At 43.5% G+C, this 27121-nt stretch overlaps 2 protein-coding genes across 4 annotated transcripts in view; both read left to right on the top strand.

The window, feature by feature from the left end:
- Window positions 1-9736: 9736 nt before the first annotated feature.
- LOC310635719 (uncharacterized protein) lies at window positions 9737-12768 on the top strand (the record flags this gene model as incomplete). Its single annotated transcript, XM_083354937.1, has 1 exon — window positions 9737-12768. The coding sequence occupies one exon, from the start codon at window positions 9737-9739 to the stop codon at window positions 12617-12619; it is 2883 nt and encodes a 960-aa protein (XP_083211063.1). The 3' UTR covers window positions 12620-12768.
- Window positions 12769-23985: 11217 nt separating this feature from the next.
- CSNK1A1 (casein kinase 1 alpha 1) overlaps window positions 23986-27121 on the top strand; it is a 42078-nt gene continuing 38942 nt past the window's right edge. Inside the window, exons 1-2 of one of the 3 annotated variants that reach the window (XM_083352966.1) lie at window positions 23986-24558; window positions 25424-25530. In XM_083352966.1, coding sequence (XP_083209092.1) covers window positions 24436-24558; window positions 25424-25530 — 230 coding nt within the window. In that variant the 5' untranslated portion in view covers window positions 23986-24435. The remainder of the gene's footprint in view (window positions 24559-25423; window positions 25531-27121) is intronic. The other 2 variants (XM_083352965.1, XM_083352967.1) reach the window with 2 other exon arrangements.

The raw sequence follows: 27121 nt of genomic DNA, 5'->3' as shown, positions 1-27121 counted from the left end.
CGGGTTGATGACGGCCTCGACTGGGAACGGTCCAAGGTAACGGTGGTCCAGCTTCCTCGCCGGCCGAGTGGATGGTAGGTTCCTGGTGGACAGCCAGACCCGATCCCCCACCGATAATGGAGGCGTATCCCTTCTCGACCGATCGGCGAACCTCTTGTAGTCGGCCTTGGCCTTCTCCAGCTGCCATCGCACCAACCGATGGATCGCCTGTAACTCCGCCATGAATTCGTTCGCTGCCGGCTCCGGTGAGTCCACGGGAGAAAGGGGGAAAAACTGAGGGTGATAACCCACATTGGCCAAGAACGGTGTCATCTGCGTGGAGGTGTGCTGCGAGTTGTTAAAGGCAAACTCGGCTATGGCCAAATAGTCCACCCAATTGTCCTGCTGCAGGTTAACGTAGCAGCGCAGATACTGCTCCAAAATGCCGATGACCTTCTCGGTACCCCCGTCGGTCTGAGGATGATGCGCGGACGAGAGGCAAACCTTAATGTCCAACGCCCGCATCAACTCCTGCCAGAAGCGGGCTGTAAACTGGGCCCCCCTATCGGAGACGACTCTATCGGGAAGGCCGTGCAGCCGGAACACCTGTTGGATGAACATGCGACTAGTGGCGCGAGCTGACGGTAAGCCGCGACAGGGGATGAAGTGCGCCATCTTGGTCAACATGTCCACCACCACAAACACTGTCGTGAAGCCGGAGGATGGGGGTAGATCCGTCAGAAAGTCCATGGACACAGCCCCCCAGGGTCTCTTGGGCGTTGGCAAAGGCTGCAGTAAACCAGGCGGGGCCCCTGTCGCTGACTTGGCCTGCCTGCATGGGACGCAGGAGGTGACATAAGACTGGACATCGTGTCGGACTCGGGGCCACCAGAATGTACGGGAGACCAGGTTCAGAGTCTTGAACAGGCCAAAATGCCCCGCAGCCGGGTTATCATGACATTGGCTGAGGACGAGTCCCCTGAGTGGCCCTCCTGGAACATAGAGCCGGTCACGATAATACAGGAGTCCATCCGTGACCGACCAAGGCGAATCTGGCCCCACCTCTTCCTTCCGCTGAGCCACCCACGCCTCCTGCTGCTGCGCCTCCCGGATCCGAGCCCGTATATCCACCGGCTCCCGCACCGCAGCAAAAGACACGACGGGGATCACGGTCCTGGGCGGAAGCTTGTCTTCCACTCGGGTGTACTCGGGCTTCCTGGACAGAGCATCCGCTCTCTGGTTGTGCCCGCTTGGTATGTACCGCACCCGGAAGTCAAACCTCGCAAAGAAGAGGGACCACCGGATCTGGCGTTGGTTCAAATTCCGAGCGGTCTGCAGGCTTTCCAGATTCTTGTGGTCCGTCCGGACCTCGATTTGATGCCGCGCCCCCTCCAGATGATGCCTCCAAGCCTCGAACGCCGCCTTGATGGCCAGCAGCTCCTTCTCCCAGATGGTATAGTTGCGCTCCGAGGGATTCAATTTCCGTGAGTGATACGCGCAAGGGAAAAGGGTACCGTTGGGCGTCGCTGCCTGGAGTAACACGGCCCCAATGGCAATGTCGGAGGCGTCCGCCTCCACGACAAACGGCCGTTGCGGGTCAGGATGCTTCAAGATGGGCTCCTTCATGAAGGCGTCCTTCAAAGCTTGGAACGCCTGTTGTTCGGGGGCGTTCCACTGGAACCGAGTCTTCTTCTGCAGGAGCCGGGTGAGGGGGGCTGTCAAGGCAGCAAAGCCAGGGATGAATGTCCGATAGTAGTTGGCAAATCCAAGAAGTCGCTGAATATCCTTCACGCGACGCGGGGGTTGCCAACTCTGCAACGACTCAACTTTACTCGGTTCCATGGCGATGCCCTCAGGAGAAATGCGGTGACCCAAGAAATCAATGGTCACCTGGTAGAACTGGCACTTCTCCAACTTGGCAAACAGCCGATGTTTCCGGAGGCGCTGCAGGACCTGACGGAGATGCTGATGATGCGCTTCACGCGACGGGGAGTAAATCAGGATGTCGTCCAGGTAAATCACAACAAACTGGTCCAACAGATCCCGAAAGATGTCATTCATAAAATGCTGAAACACAGCGGGGGCGTTGGTCAGGCCAAACGGCATCACCGTGTACTCGAAATGTCCATAGCGAGTACCAAACGCCGTCTTCCACTCATCACCCGGCCGAACCCTGACGAGGTTGTAAGCTCCACGCAGGTCCAGTTTCGTGAAGATCTTAGCCTCCCGGAGTCGGTCCAAGAGCTCGGGGATGAGGGGCAGCGGGTAGCGGTTACGCACCGTGATAGCGTTGAGTTTCCGGTAGTCACAGCAAAGCCGTAACTCGCCCGACTTCTTTTTGACGAAGAGCACGGGCGCAGACACTGGCGAGGACGAGGGCCGGATGAAACCACGAGCCAAGTTCTTCGTCAGGAAGTCCCGCAATGCAGCCAACTCGGGCTCCGACATGGAGTACAAACGCCCCACTGGGAGAGGCGCATCAGGGACTAGGTCAATGGAGCAGTCGTAGGGCCTGTGCGGGGGTAATTGGTCCGCCTCTGACTCGCTGAACACGTCAGCAAAGTCGGACAGTTCGGGAGGCAAGGAAACCCCTGGGGAACCCTCCACCTGGCCGGCACAGATATGGCGGGTGTGGTCCACGCACTGCAAACTTGGGAAGGTGACCAAGTTCTGAGACCAATAGATCTGTGGATCATGCGCCCGGAGCCACGCCAGTCCCAAGACCACGGGGAAGTGCAGATCCGAAGTGACGTAGAACTGAATGGCCTCCACATGGGTACTGATGGCCATACACACGGGTTGCGTGGCGGCCGTGATAGGCCCGGACAGGAGCACTCGACCATCGATGGTCTCCACAAGCATGGGCGGATCCACTGGACACTGGGGAACAGCCCATTTGGCCACAAAGGCCGAATCCATAAAGTTAGTGGTAGCCCCAGAGTCAATTAAGGCATGGACCGGAATCCCCTCTGGCTTGCCAGGAAGGATCAGTCGTGCCTCCAAAATCAAATGCCGTGGAGGTTCACAGGCACCGTCGGAACAACGTCGCTCGGTGTGGATGTTGTGGGTCGCCCGATCTTTCACACCGTCTAGATCGGGCTCGGGCCGTTTCCCGATAGCAAAGCAGGGGACTTTCTCGGGGCAGGCTTGGTCACTGACGCCCGCTGACGCTTCTTCGGGCAAGAAGCAGCCAAATGTCCAGGGTCCCCACAGTAAAAACACAACCCCTCCGATCGTCGTCTGTCCATTTCCGTCACCGATAGACGGGACCTGGCGGCACCCAGCTCCATTGGCTCCTCCCTCTGGACTGGGGGCTCACGCACAACAGGGGCGGCAGGGGTCTGTGGGGTGGCACGGCGACTCTTACGCTGCTGCAGCCGGGCATCGATCCGCAGACAAAGATGGATCAGCCCATTCAGGTCTGAGGGAATGTCCACGCGGGCCAGCTCATCCAACATCTCCTCTGACAAGCCATCCTGAAAGGCATCCACGAGCGCAGCCTCATTCCAGGCGGAATCCTGGCTAAGCAGCCGGAAATCGCTGATATAGGCCTGTAGAGGGCGCTGACCCTGCCTCAAAGCTTTCAGGCGTCGGGTGGCCGTCTGCGCCTTAATCGGGTCCTCGTACATGAGGCGCATATGGTCACAAAACCCCCCAAAGTTATCCAACAAAGGGCTAGGCTGTGCCAACAGAGGCGTGCCCCAACGAGCTGCATCTCCCGACAGAAGGCTCAATACGAATCCCACCTTATCTCGGTCAGTGGGGAAATCAGCTGCTCTCACGCTGATATAAAGCTGGCATTGTCCCAGGAAGGCAGGAAACAGTTCTGGTTTACCAGCAAATTTATCCGGCATAGCTATCTGACATTTCCTCCTGGGTGGGGGGGCAGCATGTACCTGAGCCTGCAGTTGTGCCACCTGAGTGGCCAGCAAGGTGAGTTGCTGGTTGAGCTGGGCATTCTCGGCAAGAAGCTGCTCCATCGTAGTATTAAGGGGTGGGTGGCTGAAAGCAAACTGTTCTGAACCAGCCCTCTTCTCGCACCCCTAATCAAAAGAAGAGTCTGGAAAGCGTCCAAGACCAAAAGGCTTCTGCCAAGTTTTAATTACACTGTTACAAGAATACAAGAGCTTGACTTCTCAAACGGAAAAGTTGCTTTCAGCAACCAGCCCCTCCCCAAACACTTCTTTTATAGAGAGCTCAGGGCGTGGTCTCCCTGTGCCTCCTCCCGAGGAGTCCCATAGCCTTTCTTTGTTTGTCCCTGCTCGTCTGCCTCCTGCGTCGGGCGTCCTTGAACAGGGCCAGCTGTGGGTCATCATCCTCCGCACTCTCGGGCTCACACAGCTGAGAAGAGGTTCCCGGCTGAGGACTCTGCAAAGTCTCCAAATCATCATCAGCCGGTTCGTTTCCCTCCTCCCCCACATCTGAGTCCTCCGATACATCGGACCCGGCTGTCGGACCCACAGGCTGGCCCTGAGTCACAACAGTGGGAACGCACAGGGCGAAGGGAAGTTGACGCCGGCAGCAGGTGTTCCCTAAGGTATTCCGGCCCCCTGCCATGTAGGGCTTTAAATACCATAACTAGTACCTTGAATCTCACCCGGAAGACAACTGGCAGCCAATGCAGCTCACGGAGCAGAGGTGTGACATGGGAGTATTGGGAAACTCCCAACACAACTCTCGCGGCTGCATTCTGTGCCAGTTGGAGCTTCCGGGTGGTCCTCAAGGGCAGCCCCATGTAGAGAGCGTTGCAGTAGTCTAGTCGTGAGGCCACGAGCGCGTGAGTGACCGTGCATAGATCATCCCGGCTTAGATAGGGCCGCAACTGGCGCACCAGGCGAACCTGGGCGAAAGCCCCCCTAGTCACAGCTCCTATATGGTCTTCCAGAGTGAGCCGTGAATCTAGGAGGACTCCCAAGTTGCGAGCCCTATCTACGGGGGGTAATAATTCGCCCCCCATAACGAGAGGTGGAATGTCCGAATAAACCCGGGATGAAGGTATGCAAAGCCACTCGGTCTTGTCGGGGTTGAGTTGAAGTCTGTTCCTCCCCATCCAAACCCGAACCGCCTCCAGGCAACGGGACATCACGGCGAGGGCATCACTGGGGTGGTTTGGGGTCGAAAAGAAAAGCTGGGTATCATCAGCATACTGATGATACCCAACTCCAAAGCCACGAATGATCTCACCCAGCGGTTTCATATAGATGTTGAACAGGAGAGGCGAGAGGACCGACCCCTGAGGAACTCCACAAATGAGAGACCTCGCGGTCGACCTCTGCCCTCCTGCCAACACCGACTGCGAGCGTCCCCGGAGATAGGAGGAGAACCACTGCAAAACCGTGCCTCCCACTCCCAACCCCCGGAGACGCCGCAGCAAGATACCATGGTCGATGGTATCGAAAGCCGCTGAGAGGTCTAATAGGACCAGAACAGAGGAATGCCCCCTGTCCCGAGCCCTCCAGAGATCATTCACCAGCGCGACCAATGCCGTCTCCGTGCTGTACCCGGGCCTGAAACCCGATTGGCACGGGTCTAGATAATCCGCTTCATCCAGGACCAGAGGGAGCTGATGTGCCACCACACTCTCAACAACCTTCGCAAGAAAGCGAAGGTTGGAGACAGGACGAAAGTTGTTCAATATAGCTGGGTCCAAGGCAGGCTTCTTGAGGAGAGGCCTCACCACCGCCTCTTTCAAGACGGCGGGGAAGCAACCCTCACTCAAAGAGGCCGATATAACTGCCTGGAACCAGCTACGTGTCCTCTCCCGGGCTGCATAAACCAGCCAGGAAGGGCACAGGTCCAATAAACATGTGGTGGTGCTCAGCCTCCCCATGATCCTGTCCACTTCCTCCGGAGTCACAGAATCAAACTCCTCCCAGGTGATATTGACAAGACCACCCGTGTCCTGCTCGACAGACTCTGCCCAGTCAGAGTCCAGACCGGTCCGAATCCGAGCGATTTTGTCCGACAGATGCTGGTTAAACTCCTCGGCACGACCCTGTAAGGGATCCTCCCTCACCTCCTGATTCAGGAGGGAGCGAGTCACCCTAAACAGGGCGGCCGGGCGATTATCTGCGGACGCGATAAGGGCGGCGAAGTGGTTAGACCTCGCCTCCCTTATTGCAGCGAGATAAGACCTAATATAGGTTCTTAGTCACAATCGATCGGATTCGGATCGGCTGGACCTCCAACCGCTCTCTAGGCCCCGTCTCCGACGCTTCATCTCCCGGAGCTCCACAGAGAACCATGGGGCTCGACGGGATCTGCACCGGGTCAGGGGCCGCAGGGGTACAACTCGGTCAAGAGCCTCAGTGGCTGCCCTTTCCCAGGCTTCCACTAAGGTATCTGCCGAGCTGTGAGCAAGGGAGGCAGGTGGGGACCCCAGCGCCGCCTGGAACCTCTGGGGATCCATTAAGCATCTGGGGCGGTACCATATGATAGGTTCCACACACCCACGGCGGGGGGTGGCAAAACGGAAGACCAGCCGCAGGAGATGAAGATCGGTCCATGACAGGGGCATAACAATTGGGGAGCCCCCACCAAGATCATCTAACCACCGTCCAGATAAAAAAACTAAGTCAAGGGTGTGGCCTCCCTCATGAGTCGGTCCCAAAATTACTTGCGTCAGGTCCATGGCCGTCATGGAAGCCATGAACTCTCGAGCCAACTCGGATGATCCTCCCAGAGATGGTAGATTGAAGTCCCCCAAAACTATAAGTTTCGGGAACTCAATCACCAACCCAGAGAGGACATCGAGAAGCTCAGGCAGGGCTGCTGCTGCGTGACTAGGCGAAAGGTACACCAGCAGCAAGCCCAACTGCGCACCAGGGCCGCATCTCAAAAAGAGAGACTCACACCCGACTATCTGGGGAACGGTGGCCTCCCGTGGACACAAGGTCTCCCTTATAACAACAGCCACTCCCCCACCCCTACCCTGAGCCCGAGGCCGGTGCAGCACCCGGAAACCTGGTGGGCAAAGATCAACCAGAGGAATGCCGCCCTCTGGGCCCAACCAAGTTTCCGTGATGCAAGCCAGGTCCGCCTGCTCACCCTCGACCAAGTCACGGACGAGAGGAGCCTTGTTAACGACCGACCTGGCATTCAAGTACACCAGCCGGAGCTCAGGAGGCTGCACATCCTCACTCCCGGGACCTCGGGGCGGAACCAGAGGGTCGGAGTGCCTCACCGCTTGTAAGCAGCGGAGAGGCCTTCCCTGAGATCGATACGGCCCTCTGTTCCTACACCTGCTGCCATTCCTTATCGTCGTGGGAATGGGTAGTCCCACGACTGGCCCTAGAGCCCCAGAAGCGACCGACCCCCGCTCCTCCCCCCCGCGATCCGCCTCGGCACTGGCCTGAACAGAGGTTGTTGGACTGCCCCCCTCGTCCAAACAACCAAAAGAAGAACCCTCCCTCCTCCCTAGCCCCCAAAAAAATTTCAACAAAGTATATTCTATTTTAATTCTCATAAGTAGATCAAAATCCCATTCTTTTTCAGTCTTATTCTAGCTTTCTTTCTTTGCCAAATTGTCTTTCATATCCTTGCTTTTGGGTCATCAAACAAATCTCCTTGAATTGTTATATCTATTATTGGTGTTGAAAAAATCATCCAGTCTCCATTTTTTTGAGAGGACTAGCAAATCTAGCAGGTCATCTCCTTATTTTTCCATTTCGACGTAGTTGTCCTGAACTATTTGTCTTCTCTTCCATCTGTTTTTCCTTTTGATCCTCAGGTTCTTTCTGATTTATATAGGAAGTCTTTTCCTTTTTCCCTATTGTCAGTTTTTTTCTGGATTTTCCATTGTCTGTATTTGTTGAGCAGTTAAATCTTCTGTCATAGTATTTAATTGTTCCACTTTTTCTGTAGTATTCTGTATAGAAGATTCTTTAGTTATAGTCATAGTTTGAGTTTGCATATCCGGGCTGCCTTCTTGTTTTTTTCTGTAGCTTCTTATTTCATCACCAGCTGTAAGGACAGTTTGAATAATTGCTTTCAACATATAAAGGGTTTGTTCCTGATCTCAATACTGCTAGAATCTTGATGCAAAACAAGGGGTGCTCTGTATATGTCAGAACTAAGTTTTAGGATATCCCTGGTTCTTTTACCAGAATGGTGTTTTTTTCAAAATCCTTCCTTTTGTTGGAATGTTGACCTTAAATGCTTCAATAGGATTTGAGGAGTCTGCCCCCCCTAATAAAAATGCCTTTTAACAGCTTACAATATAAAATAAAAGCATATAATAAATATTCAAAAAAGTAACAATATCCCTGAGAGAGGGATATTCCATAAGCAGGGGGAGGAGTTTCTTATTACTATTGACTGCTCTAATTGTATAGTGGAACTGTTGCTGTCATCCTGAGTCCATATAGATCAGGCAGCTTTTAAATACTGTTAGTAAATAAAACTCAAATACTTTGGCCACCTAATGAGAAGGAAGGACTCACTGGAGAAGAGCCTAATGCTGGGAAAGATTGAGGGCAATAGAAGAAGGGGACGACAGAGAATGAGGCGGCTGCATGGAGTCACTGAAGCAGTAGATGTGAGCTTAAATGGTCTCCAGAAGATGGTAGAGGACAGGAACGCCTGGAGGAACGTTGTCCATAGGGTCGCAAGGGGTTGGACACGACTTCGCAGCTAACAACAACAACAACAAAGTAAATAAAAGATGGTGGCTGAATCTGAAATGACCTCTCCTAGTTATTTTATGTGGTTGTTAAAAAACAGACTCTGGACTATGCAGTAGCACCCATTACACTGACCTGTCTTCTCTCCACCGATTGGAACCATCTACTAGAAAGGAGAGGAACCAAATTAGTATTCCTCATCCTTAATGCTAGTAGGCAGTAAGTAGATAATATAGAATGGGACTGTGAAGTTAAATAAGACCAAAGAGCGCTCCACCCCTCCCATCAAGATCCCAAAATCAATCACAAGAATATCTCTCAGTCAGGTCTGAAACCTGACTGAAAGAGCTTCAGATAACCTGCTTCTATTAGGGCACTAGTTAGAATGGCACTTGATCATCTTTTCAAGAACCTTTCCCAAGATTGGAAGGTCTATCAGCTTTGTAATTAGGGAAAGAAAGAAAGAAAGAAAGAAAGAAAGAAAGAAAGAAAGAAAGAAAGAAAGAAAGAAAGAAAGAAAGAAAGAGGGAGGGAGGGAGGAAGGAAGGAAGGAAGGAAGGAAAGAAAGAAGGAGGGAGGAAGGAAGGAAGGAAGGAAGGAAGGAAGGAAGGAAGGAAGGAAGGAAGGAAGGAAGGAAGGAAGGAAAGGAGGAAAGAAGGAAGGAAGGAAGGAAGGCTTTTCTACAGATAGTTACATTGAATTTGCAGTCAAACTCACTCTAAGTATATAGATCAGGGGTCTTCAAACCTGGCCCTTTTACGACTTGTGGACTTCAACTCCCAGAATTCCTCAGCCAGCATGCCTGGCTGAGGAATTCTTGGAGTTGAAGTCCACAAGTCATAAAAGGCCACGTTTGAAGACCCCTGATCTATATACTTGTTAAACCAAACCCAGAACATAAATTAAATTGCAAATTCATCTCCACCAGTTTTGCTTCCTTTTTTTTTCTAATAAACGCAAGGAAGGCAAAATAAGAAAGTGCCACACTCAAAAAAGAAGAAGAAGAAGAAGTTCACATTTTATTTTTGACATTCCTCTCATTACACAATCAACTGGATTACATATAGACATTTCGCAGCAGTAACAACCCTTTCAGATACTCAAACTCTCACAGAGCTGTAAAAACTGTTTCGAGAATGTTTTTTCAGACAGTTCTATCAATGTGGCTTTTTGTGCTTAATCAAGATCAAACAGTAACCTCTTACACATTTAACAAGTGTGAGGTCCATAACACCTTTGGGAACAAAACTAAAGTTCTGTGCTACAATCAGAAATTGTTAGAAGTCCCAATCTATCTACCAACTAAAGTTGTGTTTTTGGATTTATCTCAGAACAGTATACCAAGTCTGGGGAAGAATGACTTCAAGAACTTCAGCCGTTTGCAATCTCTCAACATTTCCCAGAATAATATAAGTAAAATTGAGGATGGTGCTTTCATTCATACAAGCCGCTTGGAGTTTTTGAACCTTAGTGCAAATCAACTGCAGCTTCTCTCCAGTTTTATGTTTGACGGGCTCATGAATCTTACCACCTTACTACTTTCCAACAATAAAATATACAGGATCAATCCTTCTGCCTTTGCCAACTTGGAGAATTTAAAGGTAATTGATTTATCTTCAAACAAACTGTATACCCTGAGTGCTATGCATGCTGTCTTAAATATGGGATCTTTAAGGAAGTTGCACATCAAAGACAATGGCTTGCAGAACTTAACAACTGAAGAAATTATTAGTGTACCTCCATTTCTTGAGCTGGATGTATCCCACAATCCTATTTCCCTCATTAATATTACAACACCAGTTTTGCACAGACTTGTTTTGCTTGATTTATCTTTTGCCATTGCCAATGACTCTGTTTTATGGGAAATAGAAGATTCTTGCTTTCTAGAAGGCTTAAAGGCATTATACTTAGGAGGGATAGCAATGAAGCCATCTGAAATATCAAAAGTGATCCAAATGCTGAATTGTTCTCAGCTAGAGATTATCCACCTAAACCAGTTAAATATAACCGAATCAGATAATCTTATAGAAAAGGTATGCCAATGGCACCAGCAAGTGCAAAGTCTTAACTTTCAAGGCAATAAGTTCACAAGCATTAAGGCAGGGGCTTTTGAAAATTGCACAAATTTAAAGTTTTTGAATATGTCATTTAATATGATGGAAAGCCTACCAATGGCATCTTTTCGATCACTGAATTCATTCCATTCCATTTCTTGGATGAACAACATATCCACCCCTGTGCCAATTATTACTCCTAATGTATCATTATTAGAAAGCCTAGATCTTAGCTTTAATAAAATCAATAAAATTACTTCTGATGACTTCAGATATTTAAATAATTTGAAGACCTTCTGCATCAATGGAAACCAGATTGCTTTTATCTCTTCACATAGCTTTGATAATCTAAGCAATTTGCAAGAACTAAATCTAGGGCAAAATTTTTTAAAAACAATCACACAACCTTTCTCAGGAAGCCTAAATAAACTGGAAGTGTTGGTGCTCAGGCAAAATAATTTGGAAACCATAGAGAAGGGCATTTTTAAGCATCTTTCTTCTCTTCGGCTTCTTAATCTGGCAGACAATAGGATTGACACAATAGTACCAGGAGCCTTTGAAGGTCTGAGCAATCTACAGATTCTTATTCTTGGATATAACAGGATCGGTAAAAAACCTTTTCGGGGAGACTTTTTTCAAGGTGCAAGCTCTTTAGCAGACCTTGATCTTTTTAGTAATCGTATCAGCTATGAATCCTCAAAAATGCTTGCCAATCCACCCTTTAAACTTTTGAGGTCTTTAAAGAAACTAAAGATAAACAGCCAGGGTGGTAATGGACTTAAGTATTTTCCAGTGAATTTTTTAGATGGTTTGGAGTCTATTGTACAGCTCCACGCAGGCAATTTAGCCATCTCTTCTTTAGAGCAAGAGACATTTACCTTTACTCCTACTCTTCAAGAGCTTGATTTGAGCAACAATAAACTTAGTTCACTAAACAATACTTTATTCCAGCCTATATCAAAGCTGAAAGAATTGCACCTGAATAGAAATAAGCTGAAATCTCTCAATTTTTTTCTCAATGCCAATCTTTCAAGACTGACTCTCCTCAGAGCAACTGAAAATTTTCTAGATGTTATCACTGAAGAGCAATTAAGTACTTTACCTTCCCTTCTTTTCCTAGATCTCAGGCAAAATATTTTCACCTGTATATGTAGCAACCAAATGTTTCTCCAGTGGTCATTACGGAATCCTAATACTCAGGTGCTCCATTTCTATGAGTATATTTGCGCTTTCCCTGAAGCATATAAGGGAAAGCTACTGTGGACTTTTGACACATCCTCTTGCTTTATTGATTATGAATTCATCCTGTTTATTGCAAACACAACAGCAGTTCTTTCACTTATGCTTGTCTGCTTCTTTTATCAATGGAAATTGCACATGGTCTATATGTTCCATCTATTGCTTGCTTATTATATTGAGAAGAAGCAAAAAAGGAAGGGGCAAGGTACGGGATACGATTATGATGCATTTCTTTCCTTCAACATCCATGACGAAAAGTGGGTAGTGGATGACCTACTTCCAGTTCTGGAAAACCAATATTGTTGGAAAGTTTGTTTGCATCATCGGGATTTTGAGCCAGGACGGTCCATCCTCGAAAACATTGTAGATAATATCTACGCCAGCAGGAAGACTATTTGTATAATAAGCCGCCACTATCTGGAAAGCGAGTGGTGCTCCAAGGAGATACAGGTAGCAAGCTTTCGCGTCTTTGATGACCGTAAGGATGTCCTGGTTCTTATCTTCCTGGAAGACATTCCTGCTGAATACCTTTCCCCCTATCACAGAATGAGAAAATTGCTAAAGACAAAAACTTACCTCAAATGGCCAGAAGATAAGCGGGAAATTCCGCTGTTTTGGCACAAGCTCAATATGGCTATGAAGACAGGAGATGGAAAAGAGGATGAAAATCCTCTTTTGGCTGGATTTGTTCCTGATGAAATTCCAGAACGACCCCATTACTCGTAAAGAATAGCTGCAGTATGCTTGATCAACACATCTCTTTACAAATTATCATTATAGGTAGTCCTCAACTTATTACCACAATCGAGCCGAAAATTTCTGACGCTAAGCGGAACATTTGTTAAGTACATTTTGTCCATTTTACGACCCTTCTTGTCACCGTTATTAAGTGAATCATTGCAGTGGTTATGTTAGTCACATGGTTGTTCAGAGAATCTGGCTTCCCCATTGGTAATATAATTCTACAGCTAAAGACAATACAATCCTATATTCATCTGAATTGGGTGGGATTGCAGCCAGAGAGATGCAAAACAGCAAATAACAGAGCTAAAGTGGGAATAACTATGATAACTAATTAAATACAATATTGAGAATTCAAGTATAAAATTATCACTCTTTCTGTCCCAAAATATATTAAGGATAATAGATAACATAGATTCAAGCTTGTAAATGGTGTAACTTGATTTTTTTTAATGTATATTGAGAAGTCAATAGAAACCATTAATGTAATAGTTGCTTTGGAGAATTTGTTCAGGAGTTTTGAATCTAATGATAATGATTGAGACCTATTTCTCATTTGAATTTATTAAACCAATAGAAACTTAATATTTTCAGAGGATTTAGTATCTGCAATGCATATCTGCCATCTCTATTTAGGACTCTTTTGGAGAACAAAGCTGTCTGTAATGATTAGAAAACTGTCAAATTTTGGTAAAAGCATACTTAAAGCATACTTTTTAAAACAAAAATGTGATTAAAAAATTATGTCTGTGAGGTAAACTTATCCAGCATCTTCTTACTTATTCATCATTTTGTATTTCCATAAACTTTGTAGTATGTGTTGTTTTCAAATGATATAAAAGTAGTCAAGTGGAATCTTATGTAAATCTTATGTGAATCATTTTGAGTATGCTTTTTGGATGACTCTAGAGCTATGTGAAACTTCATTTATTCTAATGCTGTATGTAAGTGTTGTTTCCTTTTGCATGTTTGTTTTCTTGCTTTTCTCTAGTCATACATTTGTTTAATAAACATATTCCTATAGTTCAGAACTATAATTTGGATATTCATTCTAAAACTCTCAAGAACAATTTAGCTGTCCTCCTGACTAATTTTCTTGTAAACATGTACACACCTAGACTTACTTGCATCTAAGGAAAGGTGGTTGGAAGCAATATGATTGTTTCTTACTTAGGATAATTAAGTATCTCGTAGAGAGAAGGGTAATAGATAACCAATTATTGACTTCCATGCCTAGCGCTACTCACAAGGAAGCTGGAGAACAGATGAAAAGTGTTCTTCTATTAAATGGAGACGGAGTACTGTATAATTAGATGCAACTCAGTGTTTTGCTTGGAAATATACCCACCTCTCCAGAAAATAAGGCTAAGTTAAGATAGAGTGGTAAATAGTAGCATCGGAGGGAGATTCAACGTGGCATTACATGGGATGGTGAGGGGCAAGTTAGTCAGTTTGATCTGTGACTAATTCCACCTTCCATAATAGTCATGTTATGACTAATCTTTTCCACATGCATAAAAGCCATTGTGTGAGAGTTCTCATTACATGTTCCCAAAGTCAGATGTGCTTCTCATCCCAAAATGTTTGCTTACTAGAGTGCAGGAAAAGTGAGGTACAGTAGGTGAGCTATAAGCAATGAAAGAATACCCTTAGCACTGCAATTTATCTAACCAATTCTGTCATAGATCATCTGCCTCCAATTCTCCCATGTACTTTAGCACAGAGGTCCTCAGCCCCCCCCCCCCGCCCTGGTCCACAGCGTGCCAGCAAGTGGGCTGCACAAACAAGCAAAGCTCCATTATCCCCTGGATGCAGGCAATATTCAAAACCACACCCCCTCTAGTCCGTGGAAAAACCTTTCTCCATGGCACTGGTCCTGGTGTCCAAACGTTTGGGGACCTCTGCTTCAGCAAATTCTGATTTGACCCTGAATAATACAAAACCTTTGCTATAACTACAGGTAGAAATGCAGTACAGGGTCCTGATATAACTTTTGAGAAAGAAGTTGATTTGTAATTGTAAATCAAAATACAGATTGTTGTATTTTTTTTTCTATTTTTCTTCCCCACCCCCTACCCCTCTTATTCAAAGAAAAATCACTTTTATACAATTTTGGTTAATTCACACGAGTTTGGGAAGCACTGTGTTAAAGGATAAACTTCAGAGGACAAACCAAAATGTCTAGATCCAGACCATGCTCTAAACCAGGGGTCTTCAAACTTGGCCCTTTTATGACTCGTGGACTTCAACTCCCAGAATTCCTCAGCCAGTGCCTGGCTGAGGAACTCTGGGAGTTGAAGTCCACGAGTCATAAAAGGACCAAGTTTGAAGAACCTTGCTCTAAACCAAAATCTACTAAACTTGGTTTAGTGAGATGCATAAATTGAGAAATACCATCTGAACCAGTCCATAAAACTTGTGTAACCAAGACAAAACAGCTGTAAATGAAAAGCAGTGAAGAGAAATATATTCCACATTTTTTCATGTCTAATGGTAGTCTTCATACTTTCCCCATGTTGGTTTTAGTGAGAGATGGATTATAACTCTAGATGCAGAGTTGCAGCACATCTGAAGTTTGTATTTCTATTGTATTAAATCTTAAAATTCCTCAGAAATTACTATAGTTCAAAGTTTCATCTTATGGTTTGTACTGCTGTTATTAATGGATATTCAGATATTACTTAGATTTTAACATTTGTAGTTTTAAAAGAATATGGCATATTCAGTTACTTTTAAAAAAATCAACGAAAGATTGAACATTTTAGCTTAATTTCATGTTTGTAAATTCCTTATTTGTACTCTATTTTCCCTTTTTCCTCTCTTGTTCATTTTCCCTTTTCCGTAAAAATGTAATAAAAACATTATGAAAAAGCAGTAACTCTTGAGATGAATACGATCCACAAGCCAAAGCCTCAATATATGTAAAGGTTGGAATTTTTTAGCTTATTTAGAAATGATACCTCATTTTGAATTAACACACATTTCTAACTGAAATAATATTGTCTTAGGAAAAAAAGCGAAGCTATGCATTTGTTTTTTGAGGTTTCAGCAGCTTTGTAGCAGGGATAGAAAGGTCTATTACTGGTGGCTTTTAAGAAGAGACTGGACAGCCATTTGTCTGGAATGGTATAGGGCTTCCTGCATGAACAGGGTGTTGGACTAGATGACCTCCAAGATCCCTTCCAACTCTGTTATTCTGTTATTATCTGCTTTTTGTTTTTTTGTTTTGTAATAGCAACCACCTACCAACATAAGATTTAAACAATAATGCAGGTATCCATTAGGTGGCAGTATTATTATATAACATTGTAAATTTACAGCCAGAATGAGGGCCTTTGCTCTTCCACACCATATATGGTCTACCTGCAACCCAAAAGATGGAGACCAGTTTTTCCTGATTCTGCAAGCAGATACGAGTCAAGTTAAAACAGCTCCCAAACAGCCCAAATCTCATAAACAGCATTCATAAAGAGAGGTAGGAAGTGCTTTGTTTGCTTTTTTAGTTACTTACATAATGATGCAAGGAATAAACAAACTAACACAAAATATCTTTTGACTTAATCATGACTCTTTTTAAAAAAAAAAATTTAGAAACATCAACTATCCCTGGAACTTTTTTCAGATATAACTGATATCTGATTTTCAGATATAACTTTTCACAGATTTAACTGATTCTTGTGTCAGCAGTATTTTGCAACTTAAAGGAAATCTAGTAGAGGTGTGAAGCAAAAGGAGGCTCCAATGTACAAGAAAAAAAGAACTAAAAAGCAGGCAATTTTCTGAACACAGCAAGAGAATAGCTTTGGAGAAATAACAGAAAACTTTTCAAAAGGAAAATAAGCAACATGGTGTGAAGGCATCGGGTTCACAAAGCACTGCTCTAATAAGCAGGCATATACATAGAATGAAGGCTGTTGCTAAGCACATTGGTTTGTGCTTAAATTGTAAGCCGCCCTGAGTCTTTGGAGAAGGGCGGGATATAAATGGGATTAAAATAAATAAATAAAATAAATAAATAAATAAATAAATTAGAGCAGCTTAAAGTCATCCAATAGAATGCATGAAAAATGTCTCCAGGAAAAACAAATGCTGCATACATATTGCAAGAGAAATTTAGAACAGCCAGGAGTTGATCAAGAGGAGGAGGATTTAATTACACTGGCCTGGATGGGCCAAAATGTATAATGCTATTTTAATACTAAGTGCTAAGAAAACCAAGGGGGGGGGGAAATATCACTCATAGTGTTCAAAAATAGTAGTAAATTAGAGGTGCTAAATGTAATTTGATGTGGGTGTGTTTTAAAAACAACTACAGGTAGGCCTCGACTTACAACAATTCAGTTAGTAACTGTTCAAAGTTACGTCACTGAAAAAAGGTGACTTATGTCCATTTTTCACACTTACAGCCATTGTAGCATCCCCATGGTCATGTGATCAAAATTCAGCCACTTGGCAACCGGTTCATATTTATGACCACTGCAGTGTCCCAGGGTCATGTGACCACCTTTTGCGACCCTCTGACAAGCAAAGTCAATGGGGAAGCCAGGTTCACTTAAACAAACCGTGTTACTAACTTTACAACTGCAGCGATTCACTTAACAGCTAGTAGTAAGAAAGGTCGTAAAATGGGGCAAAATTCACTTAACAACTGTCTTGCTTAGCAGCAGAAATTTTGGGGTCAGTTGTGATCATAACTCGAGAACCACCTGTAAAGAAAGAGGTGCAATCCTATGCACCTCTATTTACAAGCAGGCTCTGAATTCAATTTCAGACAATTTCAACCTGTGCTTCCTTGATTAAGCAGTTGACTTAATCAAATCACTATATTTGACAACAAACAGAAGCACAAGTAGCCCCTTCCTCAAACAGATGTGCTTCATTACATGCATATTCATCTCTCTAAATGATGCCTTACATATTCTGTAAAACATGCAGAATTCTGTAAAAAAAAAACAATTAAAAAGAGTTGTGCTTAAGATTAGTTACAAGCCAGGATTCAGAGTCTAGCACTGATCTGGAATCTGACAATGTATGTGTGTTTCACCTACCTTAAAACAGGACAATTACTGGCAAAAAGATATGGCAAGTTAACATATTTTCTTGGATCGTTTCATTTGGGGGTTTTATGGTATTTAGTGCTTAATTGAAATGATTTCTTTTAACGGTGTCTTTTAACTTACAGATTTATTCAACAAATTTTTTTTTCACAGAGTTAAATAGTAAAGAAATATTATTGACTTTGGCAAATATAATTGGTTAGCAACTCTCAATAGGATCAACTTTATTCATCTGAATGGGGATGGGCAGAACAGTGAGCACGGGGAAATAACATTAATCAGCATGCCTGGAAGAATTCCTCTCTATTTTGCATTTGCTGCTGAGACAGCTTGCTCACTGTCTTTTTGATGCCAAAAAATAAAAACAAAAATCATACTTGAAACAAAGAACTTCCAAGTAAATGTGACCCTATTTGTTTGATAAATTCCTCCTGGATTTCCTGCTATGTCTTAATAAATGGTTTAATTGTACAGGACAGGTTTCCCCAAACTTTACATTTCTTGTGTGCTGCTGCCTGGAATAACGTTAGGGGAAAATAAGGGCAGGAAATCTTTCCCCAAAAATGCTGAATCCATATAAATACCGTATTTTCTGCTTTTCTATTATTTTAAAGAGATATTATTTTGAAAACCTTTTCATAAGCTATTTTGAAATTCTCTTGGAACTATAAAATGAGGTAGGTAAAATGAGGACCCAGATTGTTGGGGGCAATAAGCTGACTTTGTAATAATGCTGCTTCCCCCCCCCGAAAACCCTAATAAGCAGGCATATACATGGAATGAAGGCTATTGCTAAGCACATTGGTTTGTGCTTAAATTGTAAGCTGCCCTGAGTCTTCGGAGAAGGGCGGGATATAAATGGGATTAAAATAATAAATAAAATAAAATAAAATGGGATAGAGATGCTGATCTAGATATCTGCATATATACCCATCTTTCCAAGCTTGTAGAGAGCTCAAAGTCCTAGTAAATATCCTTTAAGTACAGAGACTTAAATCTGGAGGTCTAGGAAGATCTTAGTTTAATGGAAAAATATGGACCTGGCACCACAGATCTTGTACATCAGGGGTGTCAAACTCAATTTCATTGAGGGCCACATCAGCATTGCGGTTGCCCTCAGGGGGCCGGGTGGGTATGGCCAGGGTGGGCGTGGCCTACTGGGTGGGCGTGGCTAGAGTGCGTATGGCCTACTGGGTGGGCATGGCCAGCTCTACATCATTCGCATCAAGGTTGCCTATGGGGGCCTGGGCAGGAGTGGGACAGATCTGAGGGTCTCTGGCAGGAGGAGGGTCTCTGGGCCAGGGCCAAGGCAGTGGGGGCCGTTCCCTCACTGTTTCCAGGATGGCTTCGCGGGCCACATGAAACCACTTTGCGGGCCGGATCTGGCCCCCGGGCCTTGTGTTTGACATGTCTGTTGTACATCATTTTTCAGGAGGTTTTTTTTTGAAGTCCTGCAATTTTAGCATGTATATTTTTTCATCCAAAACATCAAAGGGAAAAACAGAAAATCTCCTCCTTGTCCTTCCTAGCATTATTTGTGCACTATGGCAGGATCTGTTTGTCGGCAAAACTGTCTCCATTTGAGTCCATCCAGGGCATCTTCAGGGATGACGCCTACGTATTTCATGTGCTCCTTGACGTGATCCATCCACCTTTTCTTGGGTCTGCCATGGGGGTCGCATATCTGTCCTTGCCACCATGTCTTCAGATAATGGCTTTCTGATCAAAAACTTCAAATAATGACCACTACACAAAAAAAATTCACACGAAAGGATTAAATAGATTCCTTCCCCCCCCCCATTCATCAGATCAAATTTACAATCCCTAATACCTACCTTTTATCTTCTAAATGTCAGGCGATTTTAATTTTACTTAAAACTGAGTAGGGCATTTCTGATACAAGTGAAAAACTAGATTGAAGCTGGTCACTTTTTAAAACATGCAGTTGATGCAAATTGTTTTTGCATGTATATTGTTCAATTATGGATTGTTTTGTTCACCAGATGCTTCCTGTTTGTTGTGTTATAAGATACAGAGAAAAGCAGGAGGACAGGAAAACAAAACCAGAAGCTCTATTTTTTAGTTGAGAACCACAATAAATGTGAGGGGAAAAATGGAGCGCTACAATGAATTGAATATAATTTTCAGTACTTACAATACAGAACAAGCTGAGAGTACGAATAAATAAATCATGAGTCAGTAAGGTAAAACAAAATATATATTTCGCTGAGGCAATAAAACATGTGAACTCAAAAAATGCTTCACTCAGCCCCATCCATAAACTTGCATTATTACATTGAATTTCAGTGTTATTTACTCACTTAAAGGTTCTTAAAAACAACTGAACATTCAATTTATCTAGGTTGTGGGTATAAATGTCAGCATGGACACAAAGAAATAAAGATGTTATATATTTCAAAGTCTATGAGTAGGAAAGAACAACATTTGTATATTTCCCACCTCTTTATTTCTGATAAGGAAGTCTGTCAGACTCTGCATACAGTATTTGCATTTCTATAGTTCAAATCAATGTGTTTAAATGTGGTTATTTTTCAGTATCCACTTGGAAGAAAGAAGCTATGAGAATGTTTGCAGGATTAGACTTCTAAATTGATCCAGTTGTATCTCCCTTTTCTCTGAGAGAAAACAATTGCCACTTTGGGATAGTACAATAGAATCAATTCCTATATACGGTAAGATGCTTGTCCCTTTGGGAGATCCTTAGGATGTTATCCCACTAAATATTAGTTAATATTTTTTCTGTCTACTGGGATATTCTGTGTCGCAGCAGGTCAAAGTTGGCACAGCTATGGTTTATAAGAATTCCATCTGACCGGCCAGAAGCTCTGTCCAAAATCTGCCAATGCAGAGTGCTTCTTGGTGGCCGGAATATATATGGTTTCTGTTCATGTACTGTCCACCATACTCAACAACTTTTCCTTAACTAGCCGTAATCCCTCACAACTCTAGAGCTGTAATGTCTCATAATTCTAGAGCTTTTGTCCCGGGAGATTTCATTTCCCATACCACAACTGTTGAATCAGCAGTGATTCAGAAGTTCATCTGCTGTGATGTCCATTGAACTACAGTAATCTGTATCTGGCTCCATGCATGCAACAGGACATCTGCTGAATTTGGTATTCTGACTGGTGAGGGTGTTCTGTGAGAGGGCAAAGCTCTATGTTGTCATGGCCAGATTGCTTTCTGGCCAGTTGCAGTGAGCTTCTGCAGAAATGAGTTAACCTAGGTATCTGGTGGATCTGGATTTTTTTTTAAAAAAATGCATTTGGAGAGCTTCAGCAGTTGATACTGATACCGACGCTGAAGCTCTGGTTGATCTGTAGAATATTGAAATGGACTGGTCACTTGGCACTGTCATTTCTAAGTACCCTCTTCCTTCCAGCAGAGCTCAATCATTAGTTTCTTGGTTTACCAAGCAAACAAGAGCAATGAAGTGCATGAGTAGGTTGGAATGCAAATGGAGAAACTTCCACAATGAATTGGTTTGAACATGAAATAAGTCCCTTCTACAGGCTGGCTTGAGAACATGTTTTGTGGTCGTGAGTGTAGCAAAGAGGCTTACATTTCTTCTTCCTCTGCACCTATACACAATAGGCCAGTGATGCTATGCCACATTAATCTATTTTCTATTAAGAGATTGGGAGAAGGAACTGGTGGTAACTATGAGACTTTCTGTCATTCTTTGTGCACAAAGTTGATCTGATTTACCTTAATTTGGACTCCAGTACTGAGGTAACCTTTAGGGAAGTAAGCTTGGTAAGGTGCTTGTCAGGTTTAAATGGCTTCCTTTCAACTTGCAGAGCTTGAGGTAGAAAGGATGTGTGGAGAAATAAGAGCCACTACTTATTTATTTGAGCCTTGCCCTTATTGGATGATTAAACCAGCTCAGCTGAGACAGACCCATAGTTAAGAAAGCACAGAATATATTCCTAAAAACCACTAGTCATAAAAAACCTCACCACTCTTTATTTAAAAAGCCACAATAAGCTCTGCAAGGCAAATAAATTTAAAACAATAAAATGCCTTCAGTTTGAAGTATAGTGTCATAGAAATACTAATGACTAAATAAATGCATTAGAATTAAGATTTCCCTCTTGTTTTGTTGTTGCCTAACTTTACTCTCCAGAATTGCAGAGTCTATTACTCCTATACAACTGAATTTCAGAGGTCAGAAATTCCAGGTTCCAGAAAGGACAAATGGCAGTCAAACTAGATTCAGACAATATGGTTAAGTCATAAAGCTTGGTTAAAGCATGGTATGTGACAAGAGACACATACATGTTGAGTTTCTTTAGAGTCATAGGATTGGTAGGACAACCAATTTAGAGGCATAAATCCTCAGACTATTGAAACAAATATTTTCAACCTTTGTTTGAAAACCTCCAGTAATTTCATTTTAATATATGCTGATTAGTGTACATTGTAAATGACAATAAAGTTATTATTCTATTCTAATGGAGCATCTGCAAATCTAGGAAGTGGGAAATTGCTCATTTTGAATCTCTCTTGCTAATGCTATACCTATTACCTCTTGTTCTACTCATAAGCAATGCAGCCCTAGTCTAAAGTACTGGAAGACCACTATCAAGTCTCTCCTTCAGCTAAATTTATTCAGGCATTTTAATTTTTCTTCATAGGTTTTTACATGATGCTTATTGCTCTTCTCTGCATTCTTTTGTCAGTAATTCTGCCCATTATCTTGCTTGAGGCATGCTATATACATAATGAAGTCTTCTTGGATTGGTCATGGGTATTTATTTTATAGTACTTATAACCCACCCTCTGCCAAAGGATTCTGGGTGGCATAAAACAGCTATTATGGTTGCAAACTGTGGTATTAGTTAAATAATCCACGGCTTAACAACTGTGTCACTAACTTAATAACTGTGATTCACTTAAAAACTATAGAAAGAAAGGTCATAAAATTGGGCAAAATTCATTTAACAAATGTTTCACTTAGCAACAGAAATTTAGGGCTCAGTTGCGGTCTTAAGTTGAGGATTACTTGTATATCTTATCCTGTCCATTTTTAATGTTTTATTGTTTATGGTTTTTATTGTTGGCCACATAAAATCTTAGGGATAATTATATATACATGTATAAATAATGGTTCCTGAAGCTAAAACTCAAATACTTTGGCCACCTAATGAGAAGGAAGGATTCACTGGAGAAGAGCCTAATGCTGGGATAGATTGAGGGCAACAGAAGAAGTGGATGACAGAGAATGAGGTGGCTGGATGGAGTCACTGAAGCAGTAGGCGTGAGCCTAAATGGACTCCAGAAGATGGTAGAGGACAGGAAGGCCTGGAGGAAGATTGTCCATAGGGTCGCGATGGGTCGGACACGACTTCGCAACTAACAACAACAATAAATAATGGTTGCATTGTCATAAGGGATGTATCCAAACAGCACTATAAATATCCTTTTACTGAAAATTTCCTAAGAGCTTTCACTTCATTATTCATTTATCCCCTCATTTTGGAGATAAAATAATGATCACATCATGTACCTCAGGGAAGGAACAATGATTAACCCTTGCTAAATTAATATACAATACTCATACTATATTATCTGTATGAAATAGCATAGTTCTCCAATTTCTGGGTTTGGTTTTGCCTACTTCTTTACCTGAGAAAGTGTTGATGAACACGAGGGCAGTATATGTGTGTGTTGGCATATAGACACATATATTATATATACATACATACACCTTGTACCTATCTGTACCAGTTATATTCTCTCTCTCTCTCTCTCTCTCTCTCTGTATGTATGTACGTATGTAATTTTTTTGGATTTTTTGGGCCGACAAGGTGTTCAAAATACTCAAGATATATATCTATATCTATATAATCTATATCTATATATCTATATCTATCTATATACACACAAAACTCATACATATAGGCATAAGTGGGCTTAATCTAGTTTACCAGATACTAGCCACACGATTCCCACGATATGCTCCTAAAGCCCCCTTTGCTTCAGAAAGCGCATGCGCATGACCAGCCCTTCCTTTTTTTTTTTGTACTTGAAAGGTACAGTAACAAACCTTTTTTGCATGTGTGGAACGATGGTAACTGCGTAATTCTAATTCCCTGTAAGGGAGGGCGGGGTTTCTCCGCTTCAAAGAACAAGTCCGCTGCTTTTGCGCCTGCGCATGTTTTGAACCGGCCTCGCCCTGCCGAGGCGTTAAGATCACACATACTTCCTGCTTGTCCTCTTTTCCTCTCTTTGGGATGCGCATGCGCAGGCTGGCCTTCTCACCAGTTTCCCATAGTACTCAGCGCGGTGAAGAAGCTTTCGGTCGCGGGCTGGAGGCATTTTGTGTCCTGGATATCGGCAGCGAGAAAGGAAACGAGCGAGCGAGAGAGCGACAGACAGACAAGATGGCGGCGGCCGAGTGAAGCGCCCGTTAGTGGCGGCGGACTGACGGGCTCGTTTGGCCTTTTTTTATTTTTCCCTCTTTCCTTCTTCCCCCACCCCCTCCGAGAACCGCCTGATCCTCAGAGGGGGAAAAAAGCGCTCTTGTCAGCCGGGAAAGCGCGCGGGACGTCCACCATCCAGAGAGGCCGAAGGCGAACCCGAGACGCCGAGACCGAAGCGTCCCCCCCACCCCACCCCGCGTCCCGTCCCTAGCCGTGGTCGAGCAAGGAGCTCCCGGCAGAAGAACTCGCGGGCTGTCGGCCTGGGAAATAACCCCCGTCCCCCATCCCTTCCGTCGCCATGGCGAGCAGCAGCGGCTCCAAGGCCGAGTTCATTGTCGGGAACAAATACAAGCTGGTGCGGAAGATTGGTTCGGGCTCCTTCGGGGACATATACTTGGCCATCAATATCACCAACGGGGAGGTAAGGGCCGACCGGTGCCCGGGCCTTCCCTTTTTTCCCCCCCTCATTCCTTCGATGTCTTGTGCCTCGCCAGTAGGTAGAGAGCGCGTTTACTCGGGCGGGCTCACGTGTTCTCCGGATCCGGCCGGGTGTCAGTTGCGTGGGAAGAGGCGGCGAGGAGGAGTGGGGGGGGGAAGGAGGGAAAGGGCTGTTTCTCTCGAAGTGGAAGCCCCCCTCTCTCTCGTCGAGTTTGTCCCAGGTTGCACTTTTTATTTGGAGGGTCCGGTCATCTTCCTCTCTCTCTCTCTAATTAGGTTTGGAGAGGTACCGTTGGCTTTCCCGTTCCCGTGCTTCAATTTTTGCCTTTTGGTAACGTTTAAAGCAAACGCGGATACTTCTGCCAAATAGGAGTTGAAATGATGCGGGCAGAGAGAGGATACAGAAACAGAACTAAGATTGCGGGGTTTAATGTCGAAGGATTGGGAAGTGCCCATATAATGCCCACCTTCGGTGTAGGGTATAGTAACGTGTGAAGTAAATACATACGTATAAGGCGTTCTGATTATTTTCTGCGAACCAGTAAAAATACTCTTGTGGAAAGACCGCACTTTCCCCCCCCCCCATGTTGTCATCCTGATCTTGTCCCCCCAAAATAGGACATGATTTTAACATATTCAAAGAGTAACTTTAGGTGCCTGATAGCATTCTTTTTAAGAATGGGTTTGTGTACAATGATCATTGTACACAAATTGTACATTTGCAGAGGTTGCTAAGACCTAGGGGATGATACAAACCATTTTCCCTATTCTCAGTTTTTGTGAAGCAGTGAGATGTAGTCCTCCTAAACTAGTAGGACTGTTGACCCATGTCTCCTTTTCCGCTGTAGGAAGTAGCTGTGAAGTTAGAATCACAGAAGGCCAGGCATCCCCAGCTGTTATATGAAAGCAAACTATACAAGATTCTGCAAGGGGGAGTTGGCATCCCTCATATAAGGTAAGAACTGTAGCTTTAGGCAGGTGGAATATTTATTACTTTTCTCTTAAAGCATCAGTTTACTTTGTTCAGCGTTAGAGGAAGTGTTATATGTTACCGAGGGTTATGATAAACTACATGTATAAAAGATGTTGAAGACTCCTTTTCTTTTGGCTGCTTCATTCCCCCCATCCTTCATACCCCCAACTAAATTCTTTGATCATTTTCTGAAATACAGTGGGGATAGCTGGCAACTCCTGGGATGTACCAATAGAAATGGCTGCTCTCTTTTGTGTTTTTGTTCCAACATGTCTTCCTCCTTTGCTGAGAAAATGGCGGATGTCAGTACTTTAACATTTCTGAGAAGTAGGGCATGTTATTTCTTTCTATTCCCTTGTAATAATATTAATGAGATATTCAGAAAAATGGGCTTGTGAAGATCAGGCAGAGAAGATACGTGGAAGCCCCTTTCTGTTACTGTGAACACCATACATCACTTAACTAATTATATACTCCTGTTGAAGCAGCTGTCTTCTTTTTTTGCTCTTTGAAGATCAATACTTTTCTAGAACCTTATTCTGAGGTATATTTGAATGCTTGATTTTGGAAATGGAAAGAATTTAATATCTAGACAAGGGAAATGCATTGAAGATTCAAGGAATATTTTCATAAAAATACTTTATGGTATCAAACTTTTACAACTGTTGATCTATGCCATAGATATCTGAAAAATATTTGGAGTTTAATATTGAATATTGCTAGTATTACATTACAATATGCATATATGCAGATTGCTAAAGAAACTGCAAATTTTCTAAAATCTTTGTGGAAGAGTTTTTATTTCTCTTACATATTTTTGCACCGTGATATGTGTCATTTATACCTAAACTTGTGTGTGTGTTTGTTGGCAAATACTACTTATAATTATTCTGAATTAATTTTCTATGTATAAATAATCTTTGACATTTTAAACTACAGTATAAAATGTTGATGTCTTTGCCTTGAGAGGAGACTGTATAATTGTGAAATTCATAAAATGCAAGGAAGTATTGTGTCTTTTACAGAATGAATATGGGATTATTTGATTACACATTCTTATGAAGCAACTACTCCCTCCTTTAACTCAGCTGTAATTGCGCTACTTAATTGGGATGATAAATTTGTGTATATTGTGCAACAGATTCTTATGTTCTGTCTTTTGTTATTAATTTTGATAAAATGCTCTGTTCTATGTTAGGAATAATTATAATCATACAGCTGGCTGATTTTACTTAAAAATCAGTTTGAATTTGCAGTACTGAGTTTGTAAGAAAAATTGCAGAGGCATTTAAATCATTTAGATATCTTGAATTTTTTGTGTACATACTTTAAGGAAATTGATATTTAAATGCTTATATAAATTTTAAAAAGATATATACAAAATATGATTTGATAAATGTATTAACAAAGGCTTTGTGTTAGTCTTTGTTAATATGTACATTTTGAATGGAGCAAAACATTACTTTTGAAAAAGGATGAACAAAACAATTTAGTCTCAGAATAAAACGCATTCGTTCGCTAAATTTTGGTTCAAATACAAAACAAAACATGACTTTTTGAATGGAAGAGTGTT

This window comes from Vipera ursinii, assembly GCF_947247035.1.
Source record: "Vipera ursinii genome assembly, chromosome: 2".
NCBI classification, from domain to species: domain Eukaryota; kingdom Metazoa; phylum Chordata; class Lepidosauria; order Squamata; family Viperidae; genus Vipera; species Vipera ursinii.
The sequence above is the reverse complement of the archived record's forward strand: the minus strand, read 5'-3'. Positions and strand labels throughout refer to the sequence as shown.